This window comes from Saccopteryx leptura, chromosome 10 (assembly GCF_036850995.1).
Source record: "Saccopteryx leptura isolate mSacLep1 chromosome 10, mSacLep1_pri_phased_curated, whole genome shotgun sequence".
Lineage (NCBI taxonomy): Eukaryota > Metazoa > Chordata > Mammalia > Chiroptera > Emballonuridae > Saccopteryx > Saccopteryx leptura.
The window spans coordinates 5,889,762-5,917,045 of NC_089512.1; the positions used below are offsets into that span (position 1 = coordinate 5,889,762).

The 27,284-nt window shown below is 58.8% G+C and overlaps 3 protein-coding genes across 7 annotated transcripts; 1 reads left to right on the forward strand and 2 right to left on the reverse strand.

The window, feature by feature from the left end:
• The first annotated feature begins 231 nt into the window (after window positions 1-231).
• IFRD2 (interferon related developmental regulator 2) lies at window positions 232-5,526 on the forward strand. 2 transcript variants are annotated; one of them, XM_066350822.1, is made up of 12 exons: window positions 232-442; window positions 2,664-2,783; window positions 2,866-2,950; window positions 3,055-3,179; window positions 3,261-3,418; window positions 3,544-3,594; window positions 3,680-3,849; window positions 3,941-4,046; window positions 4,357-4,494; window positions 4,580-4,708; window positions 4,787-4,882; window positions 5,014-5,526. In XM_066350822.1, exons 1-12 carry the CDS (start codon window positions 385-387, stop codon window positions 5,092-5,094), a joined length of 1,317 nt encoding a protein of 438 aa, XP_066206919.1. In that variant the 5' UTR covers window positions 232-384; the 3' UTR covers window positions 5,095-5,526. The 2 variants fall into 2 exon arrangements, with proteins under 2 accessions (XP_066206919.1, XP_066206920.1); XM_066350823.1 differs by having other exon boundaries at window positions 4,580-4,683.
• Window positions 5,527-6,379: 853 nt separating this feature from the next.
• LSMEM2 (leucine rich single-pass membrane protein 2) lies at window positions 6,380-11,100 on the reverse strand. Of its 3 annotated transcripts, none has more exons than XM_066350825.1 (4): window positions 10,989-11,100; window positions 7,433-7,546; window positions 7,154-7,342; window positions 6,380-6,941 (listed from the first exon to the last, which is right to left on the reverse strand). In XM_066350825.1, exons 1-4 carry the CDS (start codon window positions 11,008-11,010, stop codon window positions 6,808-6,810), a joined length of 459 nt encoding a protein of 152 aa, XP_066206922.1. In that variant the 5' UTR covers window positions 11,011-11,100; the 3' UTR covers window positions 6,380-6,807. The 3 variants fall into 3 exon arrangements, with proteins under 3 accessions (XP_066206922.1, XP_066206921.1, XP_066206923.1); XM_066350824.1 differs by having other exon boundaries at window positions 6,381-6,941; window positions 7,433-7,835; XM_066350826.1 differs by having other exon boundaries at window positions 6,382-6,941; window positions 7,433-7,543.
• A 1,503-nt stretch (window positions 11,101-12,603) lies between these two features.
• SEMA3B (semaphorin 3B) lies at window positions 12,604-23,486 on the reverse strand. 2 transcript variants are annotated; one of them, XM_066351016.1, is made up of 18 exons: window positions 23,419-23,486; window positions 19,338-19,511; window positions 18,479-18,636; window positions 18,251-18,313; window positions 17,729-17,848; window positions 17,558-17,651; window positions 17,236-17,355; window positions 16,211-16,356; window positions 16,009-16,120; window positions 15,832-15,901; window positions 15,609-15,753; window positions 15,072-15,291; window positions 14,714-14,805; window positions 14,597-14,638; window positions 14,212-14,369; window positions 14,064-14,119; window positions 13,826-13,965; window positions 12,604-13,441 (listed from the first exon to the last, which is right to left on the reverse strand). In XM_066351016.1, the coding sequence occupies exons 2-18, from the start codon at window positions 19,420-19,422 to the stop codon at window positions 13,040-13,042; spliced, it is 2,223 nt and encodes a 740-aa protein (XP_066207113.1). In that variant the 5' UTR covers window positions 19,423-19,511; window positions 23,419-23,486; the 3' UTR covers window positions 12,604-13,039. The 2 variants fall into 2 exon arrangements, with proteins under 2 accessions (XP_066207113.1, XP_066207114.1); XM_066351017.1 differs by lacking the exon at window positions 23,419-23,486 and having other exon boundaries at window positions 19,338-19,669.
• Between the last annotated feature and the right edge of the window lie 3,798 nt (window positions 23,487-27,284).

Sequence of the window (27,284 nt, forward strand, 5' to 3'; positions counted from 1 at the left end):
GACAGCATTGTAGGTGCACAGTTCAGCTAGTGTCGTGGGCTTAAGGGTCACGGGAATAGACTACAGTTCCCGAGGTGCTCTGCGCCCAACTGGCCTGTGGTAACCTGCGCCCACAGCCCCCTGGGAATAGTAGTTTCGGCCGCGTGGCTGTGGGTCTGAACGGAATGGTCCGGAACTCGCCTTCCCAGCAACCTGTCTAGCTGGGCGGGGCGCTTCGACCGGTTTGGCAGGGCGGGGCGCCTAGCGAAGATGGTGGTACCGGCGGCGTGTGGCTCCCGTCGTCTGTCCAAGTCTCAGCTCAGTGCACCAGCTGGCGTCTCGCTGGTCTGGAGCCCCAGCCCGCCGGGTCCCTGACCCCGCGCCCCCTCGTGCCCGATTCTCGGCATGCCCCGCGCCCGTAAGGGCAGTGCGCCCCGCAAGGGCAGCCAGCGCCGCAGAGGCGGTAAGTGTGGGCAAGGGGCAACTGATGAACGGCGAACGGGGGACCCTGCCTGGGTCCCCATCGGTGCCCCTGAAGGTCCTGAGCGGGAACTCCTCCAAGAACTAGCCTGGCGCCGCTTGGGCAACTTCCCCGCTTGCCAGCACGTGCCCCAGAAGACAGCGGCCACGTGTGCGCCCAACTTGAGTGCGCTGCTCGCCGGTCTGTTGCCTGCGCTCCCGACCCGAACGCGATGGGCACCTCCCGGACTCTTCCTCCCTCCCCATTGCTCTTTCGCCCCAGTTGCCTGCTGTGGCGGAAAACCCCCCAGGACAGAGTAGGAAGCTGCCCCCTTCCCCAGTCCCTGATCCTTTCTCGGACTGGACTAGGAAGTTGGTGGGAGACCTGGGGGAGAAGTGAGGAGAGGGCGACAGGGAAGCGACAGGACTTCTAGGGCTTTGGTGGACCTGGTTAGAGGGTGGATAAGGGCGCTAGAGCCTTAGGCAGTCCTGAGACACTTATCAGAGTCGACCAGAAGAGTGTCCTGGTGTAGTAAACACACATGTTTACTTCGCAGGGATGGGGTGCCTGCTAGCCACCGCCCTAATGGTGCTTGGGTGGGAGGAAATCTAAGAGGGTAGTGATATTTCAGAAGGACTGGTTGTGGGGGGAAAGTTCACTGAGTGGTGTCAGTCTCAGATTTAGGGACCCACAAAGCCGCAAGGTTGGGGTTTCTGGGTGAGTCCTGAGAGGGTGAAGAAAAGAGAACCCTGGAGAGGGAACAAGCTGTGCAAAAGACTGGCATCTGGAGGGACCAGGTACAGTGGAGCAGATGAGAGGAAGCTGGCTGTTTGGGCCCGTAGGGTAGAGGAGATGAGCAGAGGCCTGCGTGGGTGCTGAACTTTGCCCGGCAGGCGCATGGAGTATGTAGTTCCTGAGAAGTAGGACCAGCCTGGTGACCAGATCCCATTTAGGGCTCAGCTGTGGGAGCTGCCCTGGTCGAGGCAGAACCTACATACAGGAGTGTTCAGTTCTGCTAAGCCTGACATTCCCTTGTGTTCACACCTTGGCAGGGGCTGTTGCAGTCAGGGGCCACTCCACTTTCTGCAGTTCCCAGGGACAGGAAGAACCTTTGTGGTTACCCACCCAGGGCTAAAGGCCTCGGATGGACCAAGGGAGCTCAGAAGACAATATGCTTGAACCCTGGGCATCCATCCAAATCCACTAGGAACTGGGCTTCTGCCCTCAGGGCTGGTGGGTGACCTGGTGAGCTTGTTGGTCCACAGAGTCATAACTAGTAGCTTATTTAGTCATTGCCTTCACTTGCCCTACCCAAAAGAAGTGCTTGTGCATTTTTTTTTTTTCTTTTTAGCAAGGGAGACAGAGGGACAGATAGAGACAAACAGGGAGAGGGTGAGAAGCATCAGCTCTTCGTTGTAGCAACTTAGTTGTTCATTGATTATTTTTCTCATATGTGCCTTGACTGGGGAACTAGAGCCGAGCCAGTGACCCCTTGCTCAAGCCAGCAATATGGGGTCATGTCTATGATTCCCCCACTCAAGCCAGTGACCTCAGGGTTTCGAACCTGGGTTCTCTGCAGCCCAGGTTGACACTCTATCCCCTGCACTACTGCCTGGTCAGGCGCATTTCTGTTTTACAGAGAAACTGAGGCTTTGAAGGCTAGGCACCTGTTCTGTTTATACCCCTGTTAAGATGTGCAACTGTGAACCCGGGTCTGTCTGACTCTATAAGTTCTTGACTCTTGCCCTGGACATTTGGGGACATAATCAGGGCTGGTAGCTGAGCTCCCCCAGGATCTGCCTGGGTGTGCCCCCACTTTCTGCAGTTCCCAGGGGCAGGAGGAACCTTTGTGGTTATCCACCCAGGGCTAAAGGCCTGGGATGGACCAAGGGAGCTTGACTGGGCCACAGGCGTATATGGGGCTTGTGCAGTGTCTTCTGCCTCTGTCTGGTTCTCGGTCTGCGGGAGGCCCTATTCACCAGACCTGCCAGGTTTCCTAGACTGCTGCCAGACGCTCTCCGACAGGTAGACCTCGTTCTCTCTCTCCTGCTTTCGGGCTCAGAGTTCTTTGCGTCAGTCCCTGTGCCTCCCACCTCAGCCTTGATTTTCTTATCCCTGAGAGGGGCAGCATTCTTTCTTGCGGGGTCATGAGACTGGGTGAGGTGCCCCCTAGCCATCACTCATCAATGGAGGCAGGCCAAGTGCCTTGTTCTACCCTCCCCAGGCGCCCGGGGCAGCACCCAGGCCGACTCAGGTTCCAGTGAGGACGAGGCGGCCAGCGAGGCCCGCAGCACCACCAGTGACTGCCCCAGCCTTCTGAGCACTGCGGCAGAGGACAGCCTTGGTGAGGGGGCTGGGGGTTCGGCAGGGACTCGAGGGCTCTGTGGGCCAGGGCCAGAAGCAGGGCTGACCAGCTGGCCTTGCAGGGGGGGACGCCGTGGATGAGCAGGGCCAGCAGGAGGACCTTGAGGAGAAGCTGAAGGAGTATGTGGACTGCCTCACAGATAAGAGGTACCCTGACTGCCAGCCCACCCCTACACCCGTGTCCCTCAGCCCGTGCCGGACATGACCCGGGTAGGACTAGCCCACAAGGCCCCCCCCCCTTTTTACCCCAGCGCCAAGACTCGGCTGGGTGCTCTTGACAACTTGCGTCTGGCCCTGGCGTCCCGCCTCCTCCCCGACTTCCTGCTGGAGCGCTGCCTTACCCTGGCCGATGCCTTGGAAAAGTGCCTCAAGAAAGGTTGGCTGTGGGGCCTGTATGGGACCTGAGATGGCCCGGTGCTGACCCCGTACACTGGCTGACTGAAAAGCATCCCTGCAGGGAAGGGCGAGGAACAGGCCCTGGCCGCAGCCGTGCTAGGCCTGCTCTGCGTGCAGCTGGGTCCTGGGCCCAAGAGCGAGGAGCTGTTTCACAGCCTGCAGCCCTTGCTGGTCTCCGTGCTTAGTGACGGCACAGCTGTCCCTGCTGCCCGGCTCCACGTGAGTGTTCCCTGCTCTGACCCCTTCTCTCCCCCAGTCCCTAAGGGAGAGACCCCCTTACTTGGAGGGTGAGCCCCCACAGCTGAGAACCCTCTGACCCTGGCCCGGCTCTGTCCTTCCAACAGTGTGCTTCTGCTCTGGGCTTGGGCTGCTTCGTGGCTGCCGCTGATGTCCAGGTAAGTGGCCTCTGGGCACAGGTAGGAGAGTCTGCAGGCCCGAGCTCTGCCTCTGAGCCACTCCCCGGCTTCTCTGTGCCCCCAGGACCTGGTCTGTTGCCTTACCTGCTTGGAAGGTGTTCTTAGCCGGTCCTGTGGTGTGGGTGGCTCCACGGCCCCTGCCAGCCTGCATGGCCTGTTCTGTGCCATCCTGCAAGCCTGGGCACTGCTGCTCACCATCTGCCCCAGCACCCACATCAGCCACGTCCTTGACAGGTAGGGACGACTGCCCCTGGCTATGGAGGGGCGGGGAGAAGAGCCCCCCTTCCCCCTCTCATACACAGGGCTCAGCTTGCCCCCCTCCCAGGCAGCTGCGCCGCCTGTCCCTGCTCCTGTCCAGCGAGACTGTGAGCCTGCGGATTGCTGCTGGGGAGACCATCGCGCTGCTGTTCGAGCTGGCCCGGGACCTTGAGGTGTGAGGGGCGGGCGGGGACCTGGCCATACCACCTGCCCCCCACCCCCAGGCGGAAGCAGGGGTTACCCCAGGAAACAGGGCAGCCTCGGTTACTGTAAAGTAGAATAGCCCCAACACATAGGTGCCAGGGGTTGTGCTGGGGACCCTGAGCAGGGGTGTCTGGCCGAGGGCGGGGCCCAGGAGGATTCAAGGGGCCAGGCAGAGAAGAAAATGACTTCCTCAGTGAAAGGAAGGGTTTGGGCAACCCCACGGTGCAGTGGGCAGAGCTCGGGCTTCTGCTCACGTGACCTCCGCCGCTCCCCCTGCAGGAGGACTTTGTTTACGAGGACATGGACGCCCTCTGCAGCGCCCTGCGCACTCTGGCCACCGACAGCAGCAAGTACCGCGCCAAAGCCGAGCGCCGGCGGCAGCGCTCTGTCTTCCGGGCCGTGCTGCACTGTGTCGAGGTGTGTGTGAGAGTGCGTGTCCCAGCCAGAGGGCGTCCCCAGGCACAGTCCCCGAGCCAGTCCTAAGGGCCCCTCTGCCTTGCAGGGTGGCGGGTGTGAGGAAGAGACAGTCCGCTTCGGCCTTGAGGTGCTCTACGTGGACAGCTGGGCTCGGCGCCGAGTCTACGCCGCCTTCAAGGATGTGCTGGGGTCGGGCATGCACCACCACCTCCAGGTGCAGAGGCCGGCATGGCGGGGCAGCCAGCTGGTCTGCTTCGGACCGGCCTGAGGTCACTGTCCTCTTTGCCTCTAGAACAATGAGCTCCTCCGTGACATCTTTGGCTTGGGCCCTGTGCTGGTTCTGGATGCCACTGCCCTGAAGGCCTGCAAGATGTCACGATTCGAAAAGGTTTGCACCCTCGGGCACCTTTCTTTCCCCTCCATTCCCACTGCCCGGAGCGCCGCAGGGTCCAAGGGGAAGTCCCAGGCCTCCCCTCCCCGGCTCACCAGAGAGAACATCGCTCTCTGCTTCCACCCCAGCACCTGTACAACGCCGCTGCCTTCAAAGCACGGACCAAGGCCCGAAGCCGCGTGCGGGACAAGCGGGCAGACGTTCTGTGAGGCAGGCCCAGCCGGAGCGGAGACTGTCCAAACCCGGTCCCGTATTTTAACAGAACAGTGCAACAGCTGGTCCCTGCCAGAAATTGTCGCTTTATTTTTTTAATGAGTGAACCAAAAACAGACATGGGGGCGGGTAGCTGGAGGAAAGGTCACGTGGGGTCCTGGCTCTCGGCCCTGTACTCAGGCCCGTGGCCTCTTCCTGCCTTGCCTCAGGCCAGGCCAGAGGTGTACCTGTCTCAGGGCTGCGGGGCAGGCAGGAGAAGGGCTGTCCCTTCCTCTCGCCCCTTTCTCAGGCCTTGTTCCCCTGGGAGGAGCCACTTCCTTGGGGAAGGGGGAATGGCATCTGGACAAATGTCACAACCACAGGTGGGGAGGTGATGCTACCTGGGATGGATTTATGTGCTATTTAAAATATATTAGAAATAATTAAACAATGCTCAGCTTTCTGTGGCTCTGGCTTCTGGGCGTTTCTGCCTGCCCTCTCCCCATCCTCCACCCCGAGCTCGGGCCCAACTCCGTCTTCCCAACTTTGTCTCACTTTTGCCCTCGCAAGAATCTCTCCCCAGATGGCCCTCCTCCTACTCAGAGCCTGGTCTGTATTTTGAGAACTGAGGCTGGACCCCCATTGAAAGGCTTCGCAGCCTGACCAGGCAGTTGCACAGTGGATAGAGTATTGGACTGGGATGGAGAGGACCCAGGTTCGAAACCCCGAGGTCACCGGCTTGAACATAGACTCACCAGCTTGAACGTGGGGTTGCTGCCTTGAACGTGGGATCATAGACGTGACCCCACGATCACTAGCTTGAGCCCAAAGGTCGCTGGCTTGAGCCCAAGGTCGCTCGCTTGAGCAAGGGGTCACTCACACTGCTGGAGTCCCCGGTCAAGGCACATAGGAGAAAGCAGTCAATGAACAACTAAGAAGCCACAATGAAGAATTGATGCTTCTCTGCCTGACCAGGTGGTGGTGCAGTGGATAGAGCATCGGACTGGGATGCCAAGGACCCAGATTCGAGACCCTGAGGTCGCCAGCTTGAACATGGGCTCATCTGGTTTGAGCAAAAGCTCACCAGCTTGGACCCAAGGTTGCTGGCTCGAGCAAGGGGTTACTCGGTCTGCTGAAGGCCCACGGTCAAGGCACATATGAGAAAGCAATCAATGAACAACTAAGGTGTCGCAGTACGCAATGAAATACTAATGATTGATGCTTTTCTTCTCTCTCCGTTCCTGTCTGTCCCTGTCCATCCCTCTCTCTGACTCTTTCTCTGTCTCTGTTAAAAAAAAAAAAAAGAATTGATGCTTCTATCTCTCTCCCTTCCTGTCTCTGTCCCTATCTGTCCCCCTCTTTCGCTGTCTCTAAAAAAAAAAAAAGAAAGAGGCTTGGCAAAATTAGCGTGACTGGGGTGGGGGCAGCTATTTCTAGACTTCTGAACCTACTATTTGGGGGAGACCACAGTGTGCTGATAGCCACAGGAGGAGCCAAGAGGCTGGTATCACTTCCTCTGACCTTGGGCCACCCAAAGCAAGGCCTTGGCATCAGGAGGTAGAGCCTGGCCGGAAGAAGCTAGGAGAGGCAGGCAGCTGGAGGGCCCAATCAGGTTCTTATACAGAAATCTCACCAAGGAAGTAGTGTGGAGCAGCAGTGGGGGAAGAGACACCTGCCAACGGCCACTTTATTCCCCCAACAACCCCCCAGGTCCAGGGCCAAGTGGCATCTCAGCTGGGTGCTCTGGCCTCGCTGGAGTTGAGCCTCCGCAGCTGGCTGAGGCTGGCCAGCCGGAGTCTGAGTAGCGTCTCCTCATGCGTGTGCAATGTGTGTGCCAGCATGCGTAGGGATTCACTCTGCAGCACTGCAGACAGGCGAGAAGGGAGGATTAGCAGACCATGTACCAGCCCACGACTCCCCACCCATCCAGCTCCGTGCCACAGGGTGCTGTGAACACCCACCCAGCCCTTCACTGCCTCGGCCACTGCAGTTGCTCCCTCCAGCTGTACCGAAGGGCCTCCTCGCTCCACTCCCTTGCCCGTGGTTCCTTCCCACTGGCCTTTTGCACCTGCATACCACTTAGGTAGACAGCCAGCACGGCAAGCGCGAGGCAGGTGAACACGAACAGCGCGAGCAGCAGCAGCAGGAAGCCCGCGTGGCTGTGCGCAGGACTGCACCCGGGTTGGGCGCACAGCGATGGCGGCAGGAAGCCCAGCAGCTCGTCCCATGGCTGTGCCTCCTCGGCCAGGTAGGGGTGCAGTGAGCCTGCAGGGCAGATGGGGCACCAGGAGGGCAGTGGGTGCACCCGCTTTCCTCTCCTCCCAATACACCCCTCCTGCCCCCTTCCCCCCTCACCTCCACTGTGTAGGTCGCTGATGGACTCCACCCGGTGCAGTCGCACCTCCTGCACGTGGTTGGGAGCCAGTGACGCTCCGTTCCCAGGGCTCAGCCTCGGTGCCAGGGTGTCTGCTGGGGCAGCATAGGGTTGATTCATCCAGTGGGTTACCCTCTCCCTTTTCCTCGGTGGCTCTCAGAGGCAGCATGGGCTCAGAGAAGATGGGGGCAGTACAGAGGGACATGGGGCTCCTAACCCCCTAAACCCAACTCGGGAGTGATTCTTGACTCTGGAGCCAGGATGACCCCAGAACCCCGCAGGCCTGATTTCACCCACAGTAGCAGGAGGCGTACTGGACTTGATCACGTTTGTTTCCTTCCAAGCACCTCAGGGACTTTCAGGGATTCTTCTTCTTGCACATTTCTAGAGAAGAGTTTATCAGACTTGGAGGAGTAGACCCACAATGCATGAAGTTCCTTCCTCCCTCTCCTGCTATCGGTTTTCTCTGCAGACCCTGAGAGTTAGCATCAGGCCGGGCCGGCCATCTCCTGGGCCTCAGCAGAAGCGGCGCCGTGCTGGCTGGCAGTGCTTTTCCCTCCTGGCCTTGGCTTTGTGTTCTGTAACCTACTCCGTGTGATTCGGCTGTGCTGCTGTGTATTCTGCTGTTATCACAGCAGACCTGCCTGTGTTATCAGACTGTTTCTCAGCCCTCTGAGGTCTTCCTTCAGGAGTCCCTCTGCGGCTACCTGGGCACTTACATCGCTGCTAGTTCCATTCAGAAATGAATAGCCCCTAGAAGAGGATGTGCGTCGTTGAGTAGAGAGGTTTCTCCCAATTTCCCAATAGCTAATAAAGGCCGATGCCCAGAAGCGGAATTGCTGATTCAAAAAGCAGGGACTATTTTTTTTAAAAGCTGTCCTCAAATTTTCCTCCAGAATGGCTATCCAAAGCCCCCCCAAGAGGTACAATATTGCCACCATTAGGCATCTCCAAGAGAAAAAAAATGTATATATCATACATGTATCTACATATATTTGCTAAGCTGGGAGATGAGAAAAGGACGTATTTGACCCATTGGGTCTCTGCCTGAAGGGCCTCATATGTGTGGCTTCCTAACTATCGATTCACAGCCTCTGCCCAGTCAGTCACTGGGACCTGTGTACTTTTCCTGGATTTTAATCACTTATTTTTGGATCTATCAAAGTGTTTGTCATTTCTAAAAATTATATTTTGTTTTGGTTCTTTGACATGATTTTTAAAATAAACAACTCGTAGTCCTTTAAGGCCCCCAGATGCCCAGCTGGGAGCTAGGTCACAAAGTGCGGGGCACTGAGGGACATCTCTTGGTAGGGGCAGGGTGAGTGGGCTCTCTGGGTACATCACTTTCCGAACAGTAACTCATTCTTCATGATTTGCCTGAAACTGACCCTTGGTGCGCTCAAAAGTAATACCAAACCAGATGCTGCTGGTGTTACGTCTCTGCGGTGTGTTGGCGGTCATATTAAATTCCCTTTTTGCACTTGGCTGTACTTTTCTCTCATTTTCTAAATTGAACTCAGATTTTCTTTGCTACCAGGAGAAACATACAGTAAATATCATTTTTAATTTTATTTTTTATTTTAGTGAGAGGAAGGGAGGCAGAGAGACAGACTCCCACATGCACCCGGACTGGAATAGCCTGACATGCCCACCAGGGGGCGACCCTCTGCCAATCTGGGGCCGTTGCTCCGTTGCTCAGCAACTGAGATATTTTTTTTTTTAGCGCCTGAGGTGGAGGCTAGGAAGCCATCCTCAGCTCCCCAGGCCTACTTGCTGGCACCAATTGAGCCATGGCTGCGGGAGGGGAAGAGAGAGAGAAAAGGAGAGGGGGAAGGGTGGAAAAGCAGATGGTAGTTTCTCCTTGTGTGCCCTGACCAGGAATCAAACTCAGGACATCCACACGCCTATGTTCTACCACTGAGCAAACCAGCCAGGGCCAAATGTTAAGACCCCAAATGGAGCCTGGTCTGTGGTGGTGCAGTGAATCAAGTGTCAACCTGGAATGCTGAGGTCTCTTATTGAAACCTGGGCTTGCCTGGTCAAGTCACATATGACAAGCAACCAATGAACAAGGAAAGTGGAGCAACTATGACTTGATAGTTCTCACTCCTCACCCTCTCTCTTCTCTCTGTAAAATAAACAAAATCTTTAAAAAAATAAATAAAAGACCCCAAAAGGAGGTAACTTTCCACTCCGAACCCCTCCAGGGGCTGGGCCAATCACATCTAGTGTAAACTATTTTTTAAATTAAATGTATTATGCTGGCCAGATAGCTTGGCTGGTTAGAACATTGTCCTGAAGTGCAGATGTAGCTGGTTCACTAGCCAGTCAACCCATACAGGAACAGATCAATGTTCCTGTTTCTCTCTCTCTCTCTCTCTCTCTCTCTCTCTCTCTCTCTCTCTCTCCTTTCCTCTCTCACTAAAATCAATAATTGAAAAAAAAATTTTTTTTAATTTAATTTATTGGGCCTAACCAGGCGGTGACGCAGTGGATAGAGTGTCGGATTGGGATGTGGAGGACCCAGGTTCGAGACCCCAAGGTCGCCAGCTTGAGCGCGGGCTCATCTGGTTCAAGCAAAAGCTCACCAGCTTAGACCCAAGGTCACTGGATCGAGCAAGGGATCACTGGCTCTGCTGTAGCCCTCCAGTCAAGGCACATATGGGAAAGCAATCAATGAACAACTAAGGAACCACAACAAAGAACTGATGTTTCTCACCTCTCTCCCTGTCTGTCTGTCCCTATCTGTCCCTCTCTGACTCTGTCACACACACAAAAAAAATAAATTTATTGGGTAACACTGGTTATATGCAGGTTTCAAGTGTACATCTCTATGATGCTGCAGTGTGTGCCCACTGCCCAAAGTCAAATCCTCTTTGTCACTATATATTTGATCCCCTTCAGATACTGAAGGGGTGGTGGAGCGAGTTGAGCAGCGCAGCCAGGCCGGAGCTGGGGAGCAGCTGGTCCTGAAGCTTCCTGGGGCCCTGCTCTGGCCTCCGAGCCTCCGCACTTCTTGCACGTGGTAGGGAAGTTAGGTGAGGGCAGTCTTAACTAGCAGTCAGTCCGACCAGCCCAGAGACCTCAACCTTTCGCCAGTTGGGGCTACTCGGCCCAAGTTGGATGCAGCCAGAAACCTGTCCACTCCCAGTTCCTGGGCCATGTGCCCAAAGGCTTCCTGCAACCACTGCCCACCCCAACCCCAGCTTCCTTCCTGGAGGAAGAGCTGAGCTGACCCGGCAGCGGCCCGACCCACACCCACTTGGCCACAACCTGTATAGTTAACCCTCCCGCCCTGCGTGGCCCCCAACCCCTCCCTGCTGTCCCTAGCAAGGGAAACAGGCAGGGCCAAAGGTGAGAGATCGCAGGCATGGCAGGCCTTCCTCCATGTACAGGGTGCAGGTCCCATTACTTGATTTGGGACATGGTGACTGATGAGTGACAAGAAAGTGAGGTCAGGGAGACAGGGGACAAGCTTCCCCTGGTGCCCAGGGTCCTAATTCTGGGGCCTTGCCCAGTCCCCCAGTCATCTCCTACCTTCTTGGGTCTCCTCAGGCATGATGGGGACGGGCAGTCGGGGGGCCCAGTGTCAGCACCCAGTAGCAGGAGAGGATGGAGGCAGCAGTGGCTTCTCTGACAGCTGGGGAAGGCCTGGCCACCTCCTCGTCGGGGCCTAAAATAGACCTGAGCTCAGCCCACTGGGCTATATTTAGAGGGGACAGTTCTCAGACATCCAACGGGGGGGTGACCCACATGGGCCAGTGTGGACTATTGACCTGGTGATGGAGCCCAGGCAGGGGCTCACCTCCACTAACTAGTGCACGTGCCCAGGGGCTTTCCTGGGGAACCCCGCCGCTCCCATGTATACATGGGCCTGGTAGTCTTGTTTGAAAAAATATTTTATTGATTTTTAGAGAGCGGGGGGAGGGGGGGAGAGAAAGGGAGAGAGAAAGGGGAGAGGAGCCAGAAGCATTAACTTGTAGTTGCTTCTTATATGTGCCTTGATCGGGCAAGCCCAGGTTTCAAACCAGCAACCTCAGCATTCCAGGTCGACGCTTTATCCACTGCGCCACCACAGGTCAGGTGGCCTCAGTCTTCAGCCAAGCTGCCTCAGGTGCACCGCCAGCAATACCCCCCATGTGGAGGCCACGGCATGCAAGGAGGCCCTGTGCACCTCCACCCCCAGGATCCCTACCCCAGCTGGGTCACCTCTCCAAGCAGATGCAGGATAAGCACCCACCACTGTGATCTACAGGCACCAGGGATGGAGGGTTATGGGCAATTGGAGTCTAATGCCATGAGGACTCAGAGAACCCTAAAAAAGGGGCAGATATCCCATATATGTGGGCACCCATGCTAGTCAGTGGGAGGCCCTAGATTGAAAGCTGATACAAACTAAGCCTACAAGCTCGTGGGAAGCATTGCCCCCTCTCTGACCTGTTTCCTCATCTGTCAGTCAGAATAACAATGGTTCCTCCCTGCGTAGTACTTGGGAGATTGGAAATGCAACCACATGTCTAGCACTCACTCAGCACAATGCAGTTTTAATGCTCCCTCCTTTTCACAAGAGCGCACAGTTCACACGAGGTCATTTAAGGACACAGGGCACCACTTAGCCTTAAATGAAGGAAGTGGTCCAGCTTAGAGCCCACTCTCTGCTGTTAGGCCCCTGGGTCACTTCTTCCCAATCTGGACAAAGTGAGACGGTGAGGCTCTGCCTCCTAAAACATCCCAAATCCATTACTCCACCATATTACACTGGCCTCCTTGACACTTCTCACACACAGGAAGCTTACTTATGCCCACCTCAGGACCTTAGCACTGGCTCTTCCCTTCTAGAATGTTCTGCCCTCCCTCCCAGATATTTCCATGGCTGGCTCCTTGTCATTTAGCTCAAATGTCACCCCCTTAGTGAGGTCTTCTGCTCACATTCTTTTCATATTACCCAATTTTATTTTCTAAATAGCACTTAGCCCAGAAATTATATTATTCAGAACATACCGTGCATAATCTCCACAGGCCCTATAAAATCAACTCAGTCACACGGTAACCACCTGTAATCCTCACCACAGCATCCTTAGGAAAGAAAACGGAGGTCCTGAGACTGCTAGGAAGATGCCTAGTGCCACACAGCGAGACCTAGGACCAGTGGTTGTCTGCTGCGGCCATTCCAGCTTCAGCTGATAATGTTTATTGCATTAGTACAGTGGGTCTGCCCACCCCAGCCCAGCCTGTTCACAGCTTTCTGCTCTTTGCCCAACGAAGAGGTCCTTCTCCCAGGGTGGACCTTTCAGCCACCTCCCTGGCCAACGTTCTTGTTCTGGAGCCCTGCTTCTCTGCCTCCTCCCGACCAGCCGGGACCATGTGCCCAGCCTGGGTCGCCCCTCTCGGGGCTACATTCAAGGGTTATATCCTGTTAATAAATAAGCTGGCGTGGCTGACCCTTGACCAGAGCCTGTTGGTCAGTGTGTCGGTTGGCCAGGGACCGCAGTGTGCCCGTCGCCTAGCTGTCTGTTTCCCAGGGTCAGTCCGCCCCTTCTCCAGCCTGTAGTTTCTTCTTCCCAGTCCCCAGCGCGGAGAAGGCCGAGTCACCAGTGCGCTGCGCTGCGCGGTCCCCGCTCAGCGCGCGGTTCAGGTGCGTGCGTCCGCCGGTTGCGACCCTTTCGCAGTGATTCGGCCGGGGGCGCGCGCGGCGCGGGGTGCGGTCGACACATTCTCAGGGAGCTCGCGCCACCGCCACCCGGCTCCACCAGCTGCAGAAAGTCCCGGTACCAGAGCTTTGGGCCCGGCGGCGCGACGGGCGCAGTCTCCTCTGTCCGGGCCAGCCTTTCGGCCTGCGCAGCGCTCAACACGTGCAGCACCAGACGCCGCAGCGGCTGCGAGAAGCCCTGCTCCACCGCGGCGCACAGGTACGCGCCCGAGTCCCCGCGTCGCAGCCCGCGCAGCAGCAGCCCCCGCGCGGTGCGCTCGGCGCGCTCCTCCGCCGGCACCTGCGGGCGGGGCCAGCGTGAGGCGGGGCGGCGGGGCGGCGGGGCGGCGGGGCGGCGGGGCGGCGGGGCGGCGGGGCGGCGGGGCGGCGGGGCGGCGGGGCGGGGGACCAGCGTCCGGCCCCGGACTGAGCGGGAGAGGCAAGGGTCACCGGTGGCCCCGCGGGAACAGCGAAGGGGCACGCGCAGGTACGCATCTGAGGTTGGGTGAAGGGGGCTGGTGGCTTCAAGCGGGAAAACGAGGGACCAAACGGGACGTAAGGGGTCGGGGTGGGCGGAACCGCACGGGGCTGGGCTGCACCTGGTCTAGATGTGGGGAACAGGCCAGGTCGTTAGGGCAGTAGAATGCAGGACAAGGGCCTGGGTAGGCTCCCCACCCAGGCTCACCGGGGTGCTGGCCCCCTCCCCTGCGCGCTGGAAGGTCCACTCCACGTGAGCCTGCAGTGAGCGGGGCTCACACTCCAAGAAGGTGCTGCCTCCCTCCACACCAAACACCTTCCGCTCCAGCAGCGTGGGATGGGACGAGTCTGGGGGTGGGGGAGGGGAATGGCAGATTCAGGACAGGCAGAGCAGGGTGAGGCATCTTCAAGGGGCGAGAGGTGGGAGCAGCTGGGCGGGCACTCACCCCCAGAGCACAGCGTACTAGGGTCCCCGTTCTTTATGTCTTGCCGCCGGAACCGCCTGGGAGGGGGGAATTGGTGCCTTCCTGAGTCCTTCTTTTCACGAGGGACTCCCTCCCAGCGGCCCAGCCCGCCTGCCCGGCCCCTGCCCACCTCTTGGCGCTGGGCTGGAAGCGTGTGCAGGCGGCCCCGTCCCAGGCGCAGTAGGGGTCACGCGCCAGGCAGCATTCGGCACAGGCACGGCCGTGGGCAGCACAACGGTACAATGGGATCTGGGCCACTGCGCTCCGAGAGGCTACGTACAGCTGGTGCTAGGGGGCAGGACGGGCTCCAAGCTGACTGAGGGCGGCCCTGAGCCCACCTCCCAACGGTCAGGGATCCCTTCCCACTTTACAGATGAGAAGACTGAGATCTGAGGTTACAGAGTCTAAGAAGGCAGAGCCTATACACTCAAACCCCGGGCTTCAAAGGGACTTCTAAGTACAGAGGAGGCGTGGGCTTGGGGGTGACTGGGCATCCCTGATTCTTGGTCACTTACCCTCTTGGAAGAGATCTGCATGCTGGTGACAGCAGCAGCGTCCTGAGAGAGAGAAAGGGTGCTGGCATCAGGGCTGAGTGGAGTGAGGGTCCCTCAACGACGGGAACTAGGCCTTACCTCAAACACATGCAGTTCCTCCAGAAGCAGCCCCTCAGCGTTCGGCCGGCCACCCTTGGGAACTGAGATCACCTTCAGCACTGTGCCGGTGTCTGCAGGGATGAGAAGGGCTGCTTGGCTCCTGGTGTTCCTTGACAGCTAGGACCTGAGCTTCTCTTTCCCTGGGAGGCCTCCACCCGCCGAGTTGTGTTGGGTCGGGTCGGTGGAAAATGTGGCCTGGAGCAGCCAGAGCAGTGTCCAGGAGAGGAGGGCACGGTCCAGGCCAAGGAGTGGGGAGGAGACTGAACAAGGGGAGCTTCTACTAATGGGCCACGGGGCCCGGACTGGGTCTAGCGGGCGGTCGTGGCAGGACCCTGACCTGTGCCAATGAAGAGGACGTCATAGTGTCCGTCAGCAGCTGCTACTCGGTCTGCAACAATCTGGGTGAAGATATACCCGGCTCCCACTTGTAGGAAGAGAGGGCGCCCGCCCACGGGCAGGATGGAATTGTACATGAGCGGGTGGTTCCGGGCAAACTGGATGACGTCATCAGGAAAGTCTTTGGTGGAACTGAAGGTGCCAAAGGTCTTGCTGGGACACTGGGGGGTGGGGAGGAGGCACGGCAGGGATGTGGTATGAGGGCTTGGTGGGCAGTCCTCCACAGGGGGCAGCGGCACAGGGATGGGCATTGGACAGAGCCTCAGCCTGGAAATCGGAGAGAGGAGAGCCAGCCTTGCCCTTGGGAGTCTGAGGAAGAAACGTGGCCTTACCCTGAGGAGCCCCATCTGATGAAGGTGACTGTTTTTCCCACCCATAACAAAGAGTCGAAACCACGTTTAACCGAGATCTCAGTCTAAGTTCTCTAGCCCTGAGGCTTTCAGTGGGCTGTGAGGGGGTGGGTCTCTCATCTACGTACCATGCCAGGCCGGGGGTAGGGGACTCGGCCCTGGTAGGACACCCACTGGTGCATGGGCCCCTCCTTGTGTGCGTACGGTCCCAGGAAGGCCCGGCGCACGTCGTTCATGCTGTACACGCACACTGCGGAGCCCTGGAAGACGCCACTGCGAGCGAGAATGTGAGTGGAGTGACGGGAGCCGCAGAGCCCGGGCCGCCCCACCCAACGACCTCCTGCTCCTCACCTGGAGGTAGAGAAGACGGCGTAGAGCAGTGGGGTCCAGCGGTCCCTGGAGGACAGCAGGAACACATCCTCTGCAGGAAAGGGGCCTCGTTGGGGGAGGTGTACAGCCTGGCAGGCGAGCCAGGCTCTGGAGTGTGCCTCTGCACCCCGTCACTCCCCTTCCACCCCTGGCACTCACGGAGCAGGTCAAAGTGTGTGTCACCCTCAGGGCCGGGCACAGAGCACACCAGCCGCGCCTTCAGGAATGTGGTCCACTTGTTGACCAGGCTGCGCTGGCCACCCACATCATTCTGTGGATTCAATCGGAGGGGATAAGGCCAAGGCCCCAAAGGGCAACGGGGTGGAGCAGAGTCACCAGATGTGGCCCAGGGACTCCTCACCCTGCAGATCTGGCCAACACGGGTCACGGATTGGCGTCCCAATGTCGGCGAAGCCTCTACTGCTGACTCACGGAAGAAGAAGTAGATCTTGTCATCATCCGGGTTCTCGCTCTCAGGGATCCAGAAGACCTTAATAAACTTGGGCTCTGGTCACAGGCGGAGACGTGGGGTCAGCAAGGTCCTGGCTCAGACAACCACCCCCACCGCTATCCACTATGAGGCCTCCGTGCTGCCTCCCGGGGATGAGGTTAGGGGGCAGCATCTGACTACCCAGCCTCTAGACTAGAACCAAGTTCAGATGGAATGGCTTTCTGTGGACTAACTTCCAAGAATTAGGGCCTGCAAGTCAAGAAGTGGCCATGAGAGGGCGGCAGAGACCGTGGCTACCCCGACATGCAGGAGGTATTCTGGCCAATGGCAGCCCTCTCACCTTGTCCTATGACAGTTTCCCCAGCCAGTGGGCAAAGAAAGGAGGGAGACAAGATAACCGGTTTTACCTTCACTTCTGAATTTTGTTATGTAGCGGGAACAGATGCCCCCACTCCTGTTTCACTCTGCTGGGTCCCATCGCTCTTAGAATAAACTGCCCTGGCCCCTGAGAGGCCAGGCCCCTTATCATTGCTCCCTTCATAAATCTAATCCTTGGCTCGTTCCTGCCCCAGGTCCTTTGCGCTGTTTCCTCTACCTGGAATGCTCTCCCCTCAATCCTGCGTCGCTTTGAGAATTAGCTCACACCTAACCTCAGCAGAATGGCTTCCTTTCCACAACCCTTCTTAGTCACCTTTTCCCCTCCTCTATTTTCTCATTGGTCTCATGCCATTGGGATTGATTTTATCATTTGTTAGGAGGTCTGTGAACTCAAAGAGGGCGTGGGCCATGCCCTCCAGTCTCCCATGCAGGGCCTGCCGCATGGCAGTGCTTGGTAAGACCTGACTGTGCTCGTGGCTCACTTACTTTATGGGCCTTACCCAGCACCTGCTCTGTTGGGGACGAGGTTGCCCTCCTGCCACCCCCACCAGTCTCACCACTGAGCCAGCGGGAGTCGTGTGGTTCTGTCCGGAGACTCGGACGCTGGCCCAGGCTACGGAAGATGGTGAAGTCCCGGCCCATGAGGTCTGCGGCCACCCCGGAATAGAGCTCTTCCCCTACAGACAGGGCAAAGACTGCTCATCCCAGCTGAAGGCTCTTGGGGCGGAGGGGAGCTGTGGAGCGAGCTCTGGGGGGGTTTGGGGGAGTCAGTGAGGCTGTGGGGATCTCTGGGGCTCTAGGAAGGTCTGGGGGCTTTGTGCGGTTCTAGAGGTGAGGGGCTCCAGAAGTTCTGTTGGGAGCCCAGCCTTGCGGACTCACCCACCAGCACGGAGGCAGCCCGATGCCTGGGGTCGTAAGGACTCTTGCCCTTGCCATCCTCTAGCCTTCGGAGGTCCAGCCGGAGCACGGGTTCCTGGAGGCGGGGAAATTGTTGCTGCCAGGCCCGTCCTCGTCCTCTCAGCCCCCGTCTATGGCTGGACCCGGCCTTACCTCCAGCCGGTGGCCCACCTCCACAAATGCACAGGTTGGGTGGAAGGCCCCTGTGCCACAGGCCAGCAAGTGGGTGTCGTTGTAGACGTGCAGCAGCTTCACGAAGTTCATGCACTCAGTCTGGTGGGCAGGCAGGGACAGGGGCAATGACGCCTCCAAGGGAGGCGGCCTTAAGGGGTCCCAGGTCCCCAGTGGCCCCCTCAGTCCTCCCTTTCTTCTGCATCAGCCCAGGCCAGTACCACCATGGGTTACAGGGACCGAGATGCTGTTGGTGACCAGCCCAGCCCACCTCCCACCAGAATGGGTACACAAGGAAGCACAGGCCTGTACTGCCCCCTATGAATCACAGGTCCCCAAGAAGAGTCACATGAGACCCCACCCTGACTCATTACCTCCAGACTCCAGCCACCTCAACCCCCTGCCCCTGTCCCCGCCAGAACAGACAGGCCTCTGTCTGAACACTGCCCTGCCTATAGAGCAAGGGCTGACCCTCCCCGCTCCCACCCGGCGGCCAGCACTCACGCCGATGTCCTTCCCTGCCCAGTTGCACTCCTCTCGCCATTCCACGGGGGCCGGCCAGGCCAGCTGGGGGAGGGGGACACAGGTCAGAGGCTTCGGATGCTCTCTGTACTTAGTGTCCGATTCGGGGACCCATCCCTCTGGTCTCTCCAGGCAGTCTGGAGTTGGGTCCTGGGGCTTTATCCCTGGGCAGAGCCAAGGCTGGGGGGGGAGGGAGGGGGTCCTTGGCACCTTCTTGGCCCTCTTGCTGATGTTGTCCAGGCTGAGGGAGGCCACATGGTTCTCTGCGCCCACAAACAAGCGACCGCGCTCCTCGTCCACCAGCAAAGCTTCGTAGCAACAGGTCCTCGCCAGCCGGAAGGTCCGGAGCCCGGGCCGGGCCTGGAGCTCTGCAGAGTGTGGTCACCCCTGAGAGTCACTACTGGACACTCCCCCCAGACCCTACCGGTTCTCTGTCTCACAGGCCAAGGGTGTATACGTGACCCCACCCACACATGTGAATTCACACATCTGTAGGTTGACACTTGTGAAGGCCCACCCAGGTGCAAAGCTTCCAGGGTGGGCACAGCAGCCAGCAGCCCCCCCTCCAAGGGGAAGGCAGATTGAGCTTCTTGGGCGCGTTCGGACAAGCAGCGTCTCCAGGCAGGCGCACTGGGAGGCTGGGGTTCTGGGGGAGGCCGGGCACGTAGGGAAAGCCGGAACCCCAGCCCCAAATCAGTCTGAGGGTTCTCTGCCATCCTGCCATGAGCCACTGCCTAGTGCCCACTCCTGTGTCGAGGTGTGGGAGGGGGCGCTAATGGCTCCCACGCCTTAACTTTCCCGGGGGTAACGGATGGTACAGAGGCAGGATGTGTTGCCATGGAGACAGAGGGGTCTTCCTGGGAAAGCAGAAGAGAATGTGGGCACAGAGGTTGGGAGCCGTGGCCAGGGTAGGGTTAACTGGAGATGGCCTGAGAGTACCCCCAACCACTGCGGGTCAGGTGGGATACACAGGTCCAGTGGTACAGCAGCAAGCACAGTGCCCCCTGCCTTCTGGGCCCCTTTCCTGCCCACCCTGAGCTGAGCCCTCCTGCCTGCCAGGTGCACCTACCTTTGAAGGAGAGCCGAAGGCGTGGAGGGCTGGGGGAGGTGCCCCCCAGCACTGCGGTCCAGAGCAGGACCAGGCCTGGGATCATGGCGGCCTCAGCCGGCCAGCTCAGAGCGCTCAGGGTTCAGCAGGCGTGTGTGGAGGAGCCTTGAGCCGCCCTGGACTCTGCCCCAGGAGCTGGGAGAGAAGCAGTTGCAGCGAGGGTGAGGGAGGGCAGCTAGGGGGGAGTCCCCGGGGATCAGATTACAGCCCCCAGGGGAAGGAGGCTAGGGGGTCACATTCCGCTTCCGAGTCCTCCCCTCCCTTGGAGGGTGCCCTGCCTGGCCACAATCACAGACACACCCACACTGGGCACACCCTGGGGTCACCCCCACACTGGCAGGCACCCGCCCCACCACGTCACCCTCCACAGTAACCGCCCTCCCGTATACACACTCAGAGACAGTAATCCACACTCCGGGCACCTACTTCGTTCTAGCCTGGGGCTTAGGCTGGGGGGCACTGGGGAACAAGAGGGGTCCCCATGCAGGAGAAGACAGTGCCAGCGAGGGCTTTGATTGATGCGTTTTAGAGGATGCCAAGTGCAATGAGCAGAACAGGACCGTCGTGGGAGTGAGAGCAGCAGGCCGGCCAGAGGCACCTTCGGGGCTGGAGCCCCGTGCAGGGGCCTGAGTCTGAATGTTGCTGAGCGCCCCTTTGTGATCTGTGTTGCACATGCCTGTAGTGTGTATGCGTGCACAAACATCTGCGGGGCCACGTGGCATGTGTGTTACACGTGCAGACATGTGGCATGCATGTGTGCACACATGGCATTGCACGCCTGTTTATGCAGTGTACCTCACTGTGGTGTGTGCACCTCCCATAAGCGTCTGTATGTGTGTCACAGGTGTGGGCACATGTGAACATCTGTATACACACAAGTGCATGTGTGTCTGTCTGGACATGCAGGTGAGCAAAAACAGCCACACCGTCCATCACCGCCTTCAACTGGGGCATGCTGTTGGAACCCATTTCTCAGACTCAGCGTCTGGGCCCAGGGGCTGGGCGGAAGCCTCAGCTCCTACGGGGACAGCTCAGACAGGAACCACCCCAGCTCAAGCTGGCCTCTCTCTCCCCGCCGTGGAGGGTGGACTGGGTTGGTCACACAGAGCAATTCTGTGAGCTCAGACTTCAGACCCAAGAGGAATCAGGGAGAGCCAAGGGCCTGAGGCAGCCCCCCCACCCAGCTAGGGGAGCTGCCTGTCCCCTCCCCTGCCCTCATCCTCAGGGTTCCCCGTCTCTGAGTGCCTCCACTTCGAGTCAGCGCCCTTCCCGGGACCCCTCAGGGGAGATCAGGCTCTGGCTGCAAGGCCTAGTGTCCTCCCAGAGGCGGGCTGCACAGGTGCCTGCACGGAGCCGGCGCTGGGGTGGGAGCCCCGGGCTGGGGTGAAGCAAGGGGCACCGCTACTGAGGCCTGTCCGACCACTCCCCTACCCTGGCCAGCTCCCCAGCCCCCAGGCCCCTCCCATGTCAGCCCCCACCTCCCTCCTCCCCTCCGCTGACCCTTCCCCTCTGCCTCTTCTGGGTTGGGCCGTCTGCAACGCCACAAAAGGCACATCTGCCTTCCCAAAGGCCACCGAGACCTCCAGCAGCTGCGTCCCCTACCCTAGCCCCTTCTCACCCTGGAGAAGGGAGAAGCCGCCGCGTCCAGGGGTGCCCTCTGATGGCCCCTTTACAGAGCAGCCCCTGCCCCCACCAGCCAGCTGTCAAGTTACGGGGCAGGCAGGTTGGACGAAGGCTGAAGCTTGGTGGCCAAGCCAAAGTGGATTGGGCAGGAGGGGTGCTGGGTAGGGACAGAAGGGCCCCGCCCCTGTCAGGCACCCCAAGCAGCAGTGCAGAAGTGGGGCTGCCAGTCAAGGCAAAGGAGAAAGAAGCAATAAGACCCCCCAACCCCAGGCGGTTCTGCACAGCAGGCAGAGGGGGTACCCCTGGTGGGGGTACTCCACGGGGCTTGGGCTCTTCACCCACCCCTCCACAGCTGGGGCCCAGGAGGAGGGTAATGGGCCTGGTGCCATCTCAGTTCCCAGGAACAGCCAGGATGTAAGGTTTGGAGGTCAGGGAGGGGCCACCGGAGGATGGATGGGCCCTCAGAACCAAGCCTCAGTCCTTGTTGGGCCTCTTGGGCCAGTACCACCTGGCAGCGGTTGCCATGACAGCCAGTCTGGGGTAGGCAGGGAGGGCCAGAGAGGGGCAGGCAGGGCAGTTAGCAGGCCTTAATTCTGCACCGCAGGCTGCAGGCGCATCCAGACACCACCGTCCAATAGTGGTCCCCCACCTCTGTGGGGAGGCAGGGGGCATTCCGTGCGAGTTCTGTGACTCCAGTCTTTCTTCCAGGTTGAAAGTGGAGGAACTGCCCACCAACCAGAGCAAGATACCCAAGGGGGCGTCTGTCACAGGCAGGATGGGGCTCCTACCCTCGGGTAGGGTCTGGGGACGTGGCTTGAAACGGTCTGGTGGACATACCCTATCTGTACTGCCAGGGGCACTGTTTTTGAGGAGCTGATTGTTGAAAATGGCTGAGTGGGGACCTCAGGGCCACCGGGGTGAACATGCCAGGGCTCAAGGACGGGCCTCCACCCCTCAGTGCCCACAGAAGGCATCCTCCTACAGTCTCCCCCAGGCTGGTCAGCAGCTCCTCGGGTCAGTGAGGGAGGCTGGCTGGCTGCTTCAAGTGCACATAGTGCTACTGCCCATCTCCTGCCAAGTCCCCGGAGTGGAAGTGTCTGTGCCCAGCCAGGGTGGGGTCATGCCTCTTTCCTGAGCCTCAGGGCCTAGTGTGACCGGCTGGCTGGCTGGCTGGCAGGGGGAAAGCCAGGGGAAAGCCAGGAGCCTTCAGGGGTACTGGGCAAGGACACCCCTGCATGAACTCTGGGCTTCCAGGATGCGCCTCCCTCCTCCCAGGCCCTCTGCCTTGGACCTGGGCAGCCTCCCCCGCCCCACAACCCCCTCCATGCAAGCAAACAAAATTCTTTGGCTGTTTACAATTTTCCACCCAAGCAGCCAAGATCAGCAAGTGCCTTTGAGGTCCCCACCCACACCCGCTGTGCCCCCTACCTGCCCCCACTACTTTTATTCAGGCCCACGGTCCCATCCTCTGTTCCATTTGCCCCAGCCCGGTGACCATATTAAGAAATGAGACCAGGATCCCCCAACTCCCATCTTTCCAACACTCTAGGACTCAGCCTCCACCCGAGGGGACTGGGCTGTCCCTGGACCACCTGAGACCTTCACATTGCTTTCCTTCCTGCAGATGCGTCCCCTCCCTGGAGCAGGAAGGGAGATCCCCGGGAGTGGGAGTTCAAGTCCCTATTCCCATAAGGTGTCCTTTCTGCTCCTCAGGTCCCAGTGCACTCCAGGCCCTGGGCTGGGGCTTCGTGGAGACAACACTGAAGGAGCAGGGTCATTGGCTATGGGTCCCACTGGGCTCTGGGAGTCCCCAGGGGTTCTGGAATCAGGCATCCTGGGCCTGGATTTTGACAGAATGGACAAACCACGGGAGGCAGCGGAGGGACTTCCTCCTGCCTGTACCCCTGCCTGGGCCTCCACCCCTTGCCTGGGCATCCACCGGGCAAGGCCTGCCTGGGTTCTTGCGCTGGGGCTGCCTGGCGGCTTTTCCTTCTGGGAATAACTGGGTTGTTCTGCCAAGTCCTGTCACCTGCCTCCCACCCCTCGTCACCAGCCGGGCCTGTCCCCTGCCCCCGGCCTGGGTTCCGGGTGGGGCTGCTGGGGTAGGATATCCATCCGAGGAAGGCGGTGGCCAGCCCTCCCAGGGCCGAGCCTGGGTTGGGTCACCTTGGCTGCCCACTGACACCTGCTTTAGCCATCAAGACTGGTGTGGCTCCAGCTTTCCTTGTTCTGGTCACGTGGGTACTAGGCTATGCTCCCTGGGGACGTCAGCATGGGGGTCCTGGAGAGACCCTAACTAAGGCCCAAATGCCCTGACACTGCCCCCCCCCAGGGGACCTTCTGGGGAAGGGTCTGTCGAGGCACTTCCCCACCAGCCCCCAGCCTGGTCCCCACGGCTCGCGGGGGACCCCTGGCCCACCTTTTTGGAAAGATCTCCTCCCTTCCTTGCCTGTTCCCCTTTCCTTCTGAGGGCCATGTCAGCTGAGGTGGAGGGGCTGAGGGAGGGGCCACCAGAAACCCTGGGCCTCTGTGGCCCTGCCCCCACCCGCCCCGCCCCTCCCCGCCGCCCCTCCCCTCCGCCTCCTGCGCATTCCTCCCCGGCTGAGGTCAGCCCCTCCGGGATGGGGCAGCCCCCCCACACCAGCCACATCACAGCTCTGCACTCGCTCCTGTTTTCCTCATTGCTCAGCGGGGCTGGGGGAGGCGTGGAGAGGGGGCTGGGGGGCTCCCTCTCCCCTTCTCCCCTCCCCCAGGCTATGGGGAGGGGAGGGCTCCGTGCCAGGAATGCAGCACAAGTGGACTCGGTGGCCCCTATACTCATTAACATACATTGACACAATGCTACGCTCCCTGGAGCGTTGTTGGGGGCTTCAGATGCTCGGGTGGGTTGGGTGTGGGGCGGGGATCGACCCCCAGTAGCCCGGGGAGAGGCGGGGCTGAATCCTGACACCTCCGCTCCCCGGTTGTGTCCTAGGGGAATGGAATCTCTCAGATGGCTCCCTAACTAGTCCTGCGGTTGTGAATGGGGGGACCGGGCAGGTCTGGCACCCTGGAGACGGGTGCACAGGTGTCCCTCTCATGGTCCCCTCAGCACTGGGCCTCCTGCAGCATCCACGCCTGGGGGTCTTGAGAAAGACCCATCCCTTTGCCACTTGTGCCCTGCTTCTCAGAGCCCTCCTCAAGCTCGGCGCCTCTCCTGTCCCCTTTTTTCCCCTCCCTGCCACCCCCACCCCCACCCCCACCCCCACCCCACCCCACTCCCCTACACCTCTCCACCTGCCCTCCAGCTCCCAGCAAATGACTTCCCTGCCCCTCCACCTGAACCTCTTTCCCTCCCCAGCCCTGGGGACCTCTCCTATTCCACAAGTCTGCAGCCCTCCTCCGAGAGCCCCCAGCTCTGGGAGGCTCTTCTGTCTCCTTGGGGACAGGACAAGACTCCGCCTCCTCCCCTGCAGCCTGCAGCCTGACCCTTCACCCTCCCCCAAGGCTGTGTCCCTGGGGTCTCTGCTGCTCTGCCTCCCAAGGCCTCCTTTCTTTTCTTTTTTTAGATTATTGATTGATTGATTGATTGATTGATTTTAGAAAGAGAGGAAAGGGGCGGAGAAAGAGAGAGGAAGAGAAGGAGAGAAAGGACTGGGGATCGAACCGGCAACCTCTGCACTTCTGGACAAAGCTCTAGCCAACCGAGCTATCGGCTGAGGCCTCTTTTTCTTTAGGTCCTGATCCAGAGCGCTGTGAAGCTTGGGGGTCCTAGGCTTCAGCCTGGTGTTCACACCACCCCTGCCTAACTCAGCCCTGGCCAGCTTGCCCGTGCTTGGCCACCCCAGTGCCAGGAGGCAGCGGCTCTTTCTTCACCAGGCCTTTGGACGGTGCCCTTCTGCCGTTAGGCCCGCCCCTCTGCCACCTGCTGGCCTCCTCACCACTCACTGTCCACGTCTCTCCTCGGTCTCCCTTTCTCTCTACAGCCCTAGAAATCTGTAACAGCAGTGGGCAGCTGTCATCACAGGGGCTCCCGGACCCAGCAGGGGACAGGCACAGAGAGGCAGGACATTGAGTGCCTGAAGGAAGCCCTCGAACCTGCCTGGGCTTGGGGGGGCCAAGGTCGGGGTGGGGGACTGAAGGAGAAGGAACACTCCAGGGCCCTCCTTGACCCTGCATGAACCACTCAGGCTTTGCCTCCCTGCCCACAATGAGGTCAGAAAGCAGCCAATAGTTACACTGATTTTTCTCCTAACCAACATCATCTGTGGGGCTTGTAGCTCCTGCAAGGGGAGAAACCACAGCAGGGAGGAGAAAGGGGTCCATGGCTTTGCCGCCTGCCCCCTGGGACACACTGGTGCCCATCTGGGTGTGATTAACTGAGGAGTTGAGCGGCTGGCAGGTACGGGCACACATATCTCAACTGGCTTGAGTCCCACCTTGGGTGTGTAATGGGGGGCTGGCATGTCCAAGGGGAGCTTGGTGGGAGTCACGGTCTCATGTCAGGTGTGAGGCTCCTGGGATCTCTTTTAGGGCAATAGACAGGCTTGGGGCCAGTTGTTTGAGAGTGGCCTGGACAGTGGTGGGATTCAAATAATTTAACAACTGGTTCTCTGCCCTAATGACCGTTTTAAGTATAAAAAAACGATATACCGAAAGGTATTTTATTATTTCATGCATCTAATACTTAAATAAGAACAATAAAAGAGGTGCACAGCCTGACCAGGCGGTGGCACAGTGGATAGAGCATTGGACTGGGATGCAAAAGACCCAGGTTCGAGACCCCAAGGTCGCCAGCTTGAGCACGGGCTCATCTGGTTTGAGCAAAAGCTCACCAGCTTGAGCCCAAGGTCGCTGGCTCGAACAAGGGGTTACTCGGTCTGAAGGCCCGCGGTCAAGGCACCTATGAGAAAGCAATCAATGAACAATTAAGGTGTTGCAACGTGCAACGAAAAACTAATGATTGATGCTTCTCATCTCTCTCTGTTCCTTTCTGACTCTCCCTGTCTCTGTAAAAAAAAAAAAAAAAAAAAAAAAAAGAGGTGCACAAAACTGATTATGTTATAAGAAAGAGTTTAAAAATATTAGTGAAAAAATATTAAATAATACCTGAAAAAAAAACCAGTACAACTGTTACTTAAGATATTTCCCTATTGCTTCCTGATTGGCATTCTCACTTGCAATTGTTTTCACCTGTGGATGGAATGAACATTACCACAGGTGCTTAGAATACGCTGTTGCGCAGATGAATGTCAAAAAAGAGTAAGGAGTGTAAATTTGTGATTTCCACATTGGGTGGCTGCCCAGGCGCCCACCTTAGAGAGAACCCTGATTAAAAGTGCCATTTTAACAACTGGTTCTCAAACTCAACAAAAAATTAGGGACCGGTTCTGCCGAACCGGTGCAAACCGGCTGAATCCCACTACTGGGCCTGGACCAAGAATTCAGTCAAGAGAAACTGCAGTCCCGCCCCTGCTCTCTCCCCGATTGCCAGGGCAACTGGGACCTGGCTGGCCATGTCACAGGTTGGGTGGCTCCAGTCACAGCTTGAAGCGCCCAGCCTTGGTGTCTGGCTTGGCACCCTGGGTGGGGGGTGGGGGTTTATTCTGAGAGGCTAGGAGGTTGTCCTAACTTCAGGAGCTACAGGGCTTCCCTGGAACATGGTAAGGGCTTCTCCCAGGCCTTGGCAGCCCTGCAGCCTCAGAGGCCCCATCTCTAATGAGGCCCTCTTTCCATTTTGCAGCTGGTATCCGGGCCTCTGCCCATCTACTGGCGGAGGTGGTCTGGGCCAGGGGAGTGGGGAGCGGCTGCCCTCTTCAGACCTCTTCAGACTTCTTGACTCAGTGCTTGTCCTTTCCCAGTTGTTTCTCACCCACCCCCACCCCCACCCCATGGGTTAAAAATACCAAGGCTGCCACCCTATCAGTAGCCTATGCAACTATTTGCAGTGGTTTTGCACTCTGGAAGGTAAATCAGTCTTAGGGTGGTCTCCACCTTATACTGGGACCTACAGGCATGGTCTGGGAGCAGGGGCCCCGGTCCCCGGCCTCACAGCTGCAGCTGCCCATGGATGGTGTGCGGGGGAGGGGCCTTCTCAGTCTGGGAGAGCCGCAGGGGATGCGGGGTCAGGGAGCACGGAAGCTCTGCCTCCCCTCAATGAGCTGCTCCCAAGGCCAAGGTATGGCGGAGGGCCAGCCCTGAACAGCAGCAGGCAGTGGGGCAGCCCCAGGAGTCACACCCGCACCGAGTCCCTCCTGTTGGGGAGCAGGACACCTGGGATGCCCCCCAGGCTGCCACCCTCCGTGG

Bases quoted from the DNA above. Each gene is read 5' to 3' on its own strand.
- IFRD2 (XM_066350822.1), top strand. From the start codon at position 385: ATGCCCCGCGCCCGTAAGGGCAGTGCGCCCCGCAAGGGCAGCCAGCGC. The intron at 4,047-4,356 runs GTGTGAGGGGCG...CTCCCCCTGCAG, and splicing joins AGCTGGCCCGGGACCTTGAG to GAGGACTTTGTTTACGAGGA. The intron at 4,495-4,579 runs GTGTGTGTGAGA...TCTGCCTTGCAG, and splicing joins CCGTGCTGCACTGTGTCGAG to GGTGGCGGGTGTGAGGAAGA.
- LSMEM2 (XM_066350824.1), bottom strand. From the start codon at position 7,571: ATGAATCAACCCTATGCTGCCCCAGCAGACACCCTGGCACCGAGGCTG. The intron at 7,343-7,432 runs GTGAGGGGGGAA...TCTGCCCTGCAG, and splicing joins CAGCGACCTACACAGTGGAG to GCTCACTGCACCCCTACCTG. The intron at 6,942-7,153 runs GTATGCAGGTGC...GCCTGTCTGCAG, and splicing joins GCTGGCTGTCTACCTAAGTG to TGCTGCAGAGTGAATCCCTA.
- SEMA3B (XM_066351016.1), bottom strand. From the start codon at position 19,422: ATGATCCCAGGCCTGGTCCTGCTCTGGACCGCAGTGCTGGGGGGCACC. The intron at 15,902-16,008 runs GTGAGTGCCAGG...CCTTTCCTGCAG, and splicing joins CACACACTTTGACCTGCTCC to AGGATGTGTTCCTGCTGTCC. The intron at 14,639-14,713 runs GTAAGGCCTAGT...TCTCTCTCTCAG, and splicing joins AGGAACTGCATGTGTTTGAG to GACGCTGCTGCTGTCACCAG.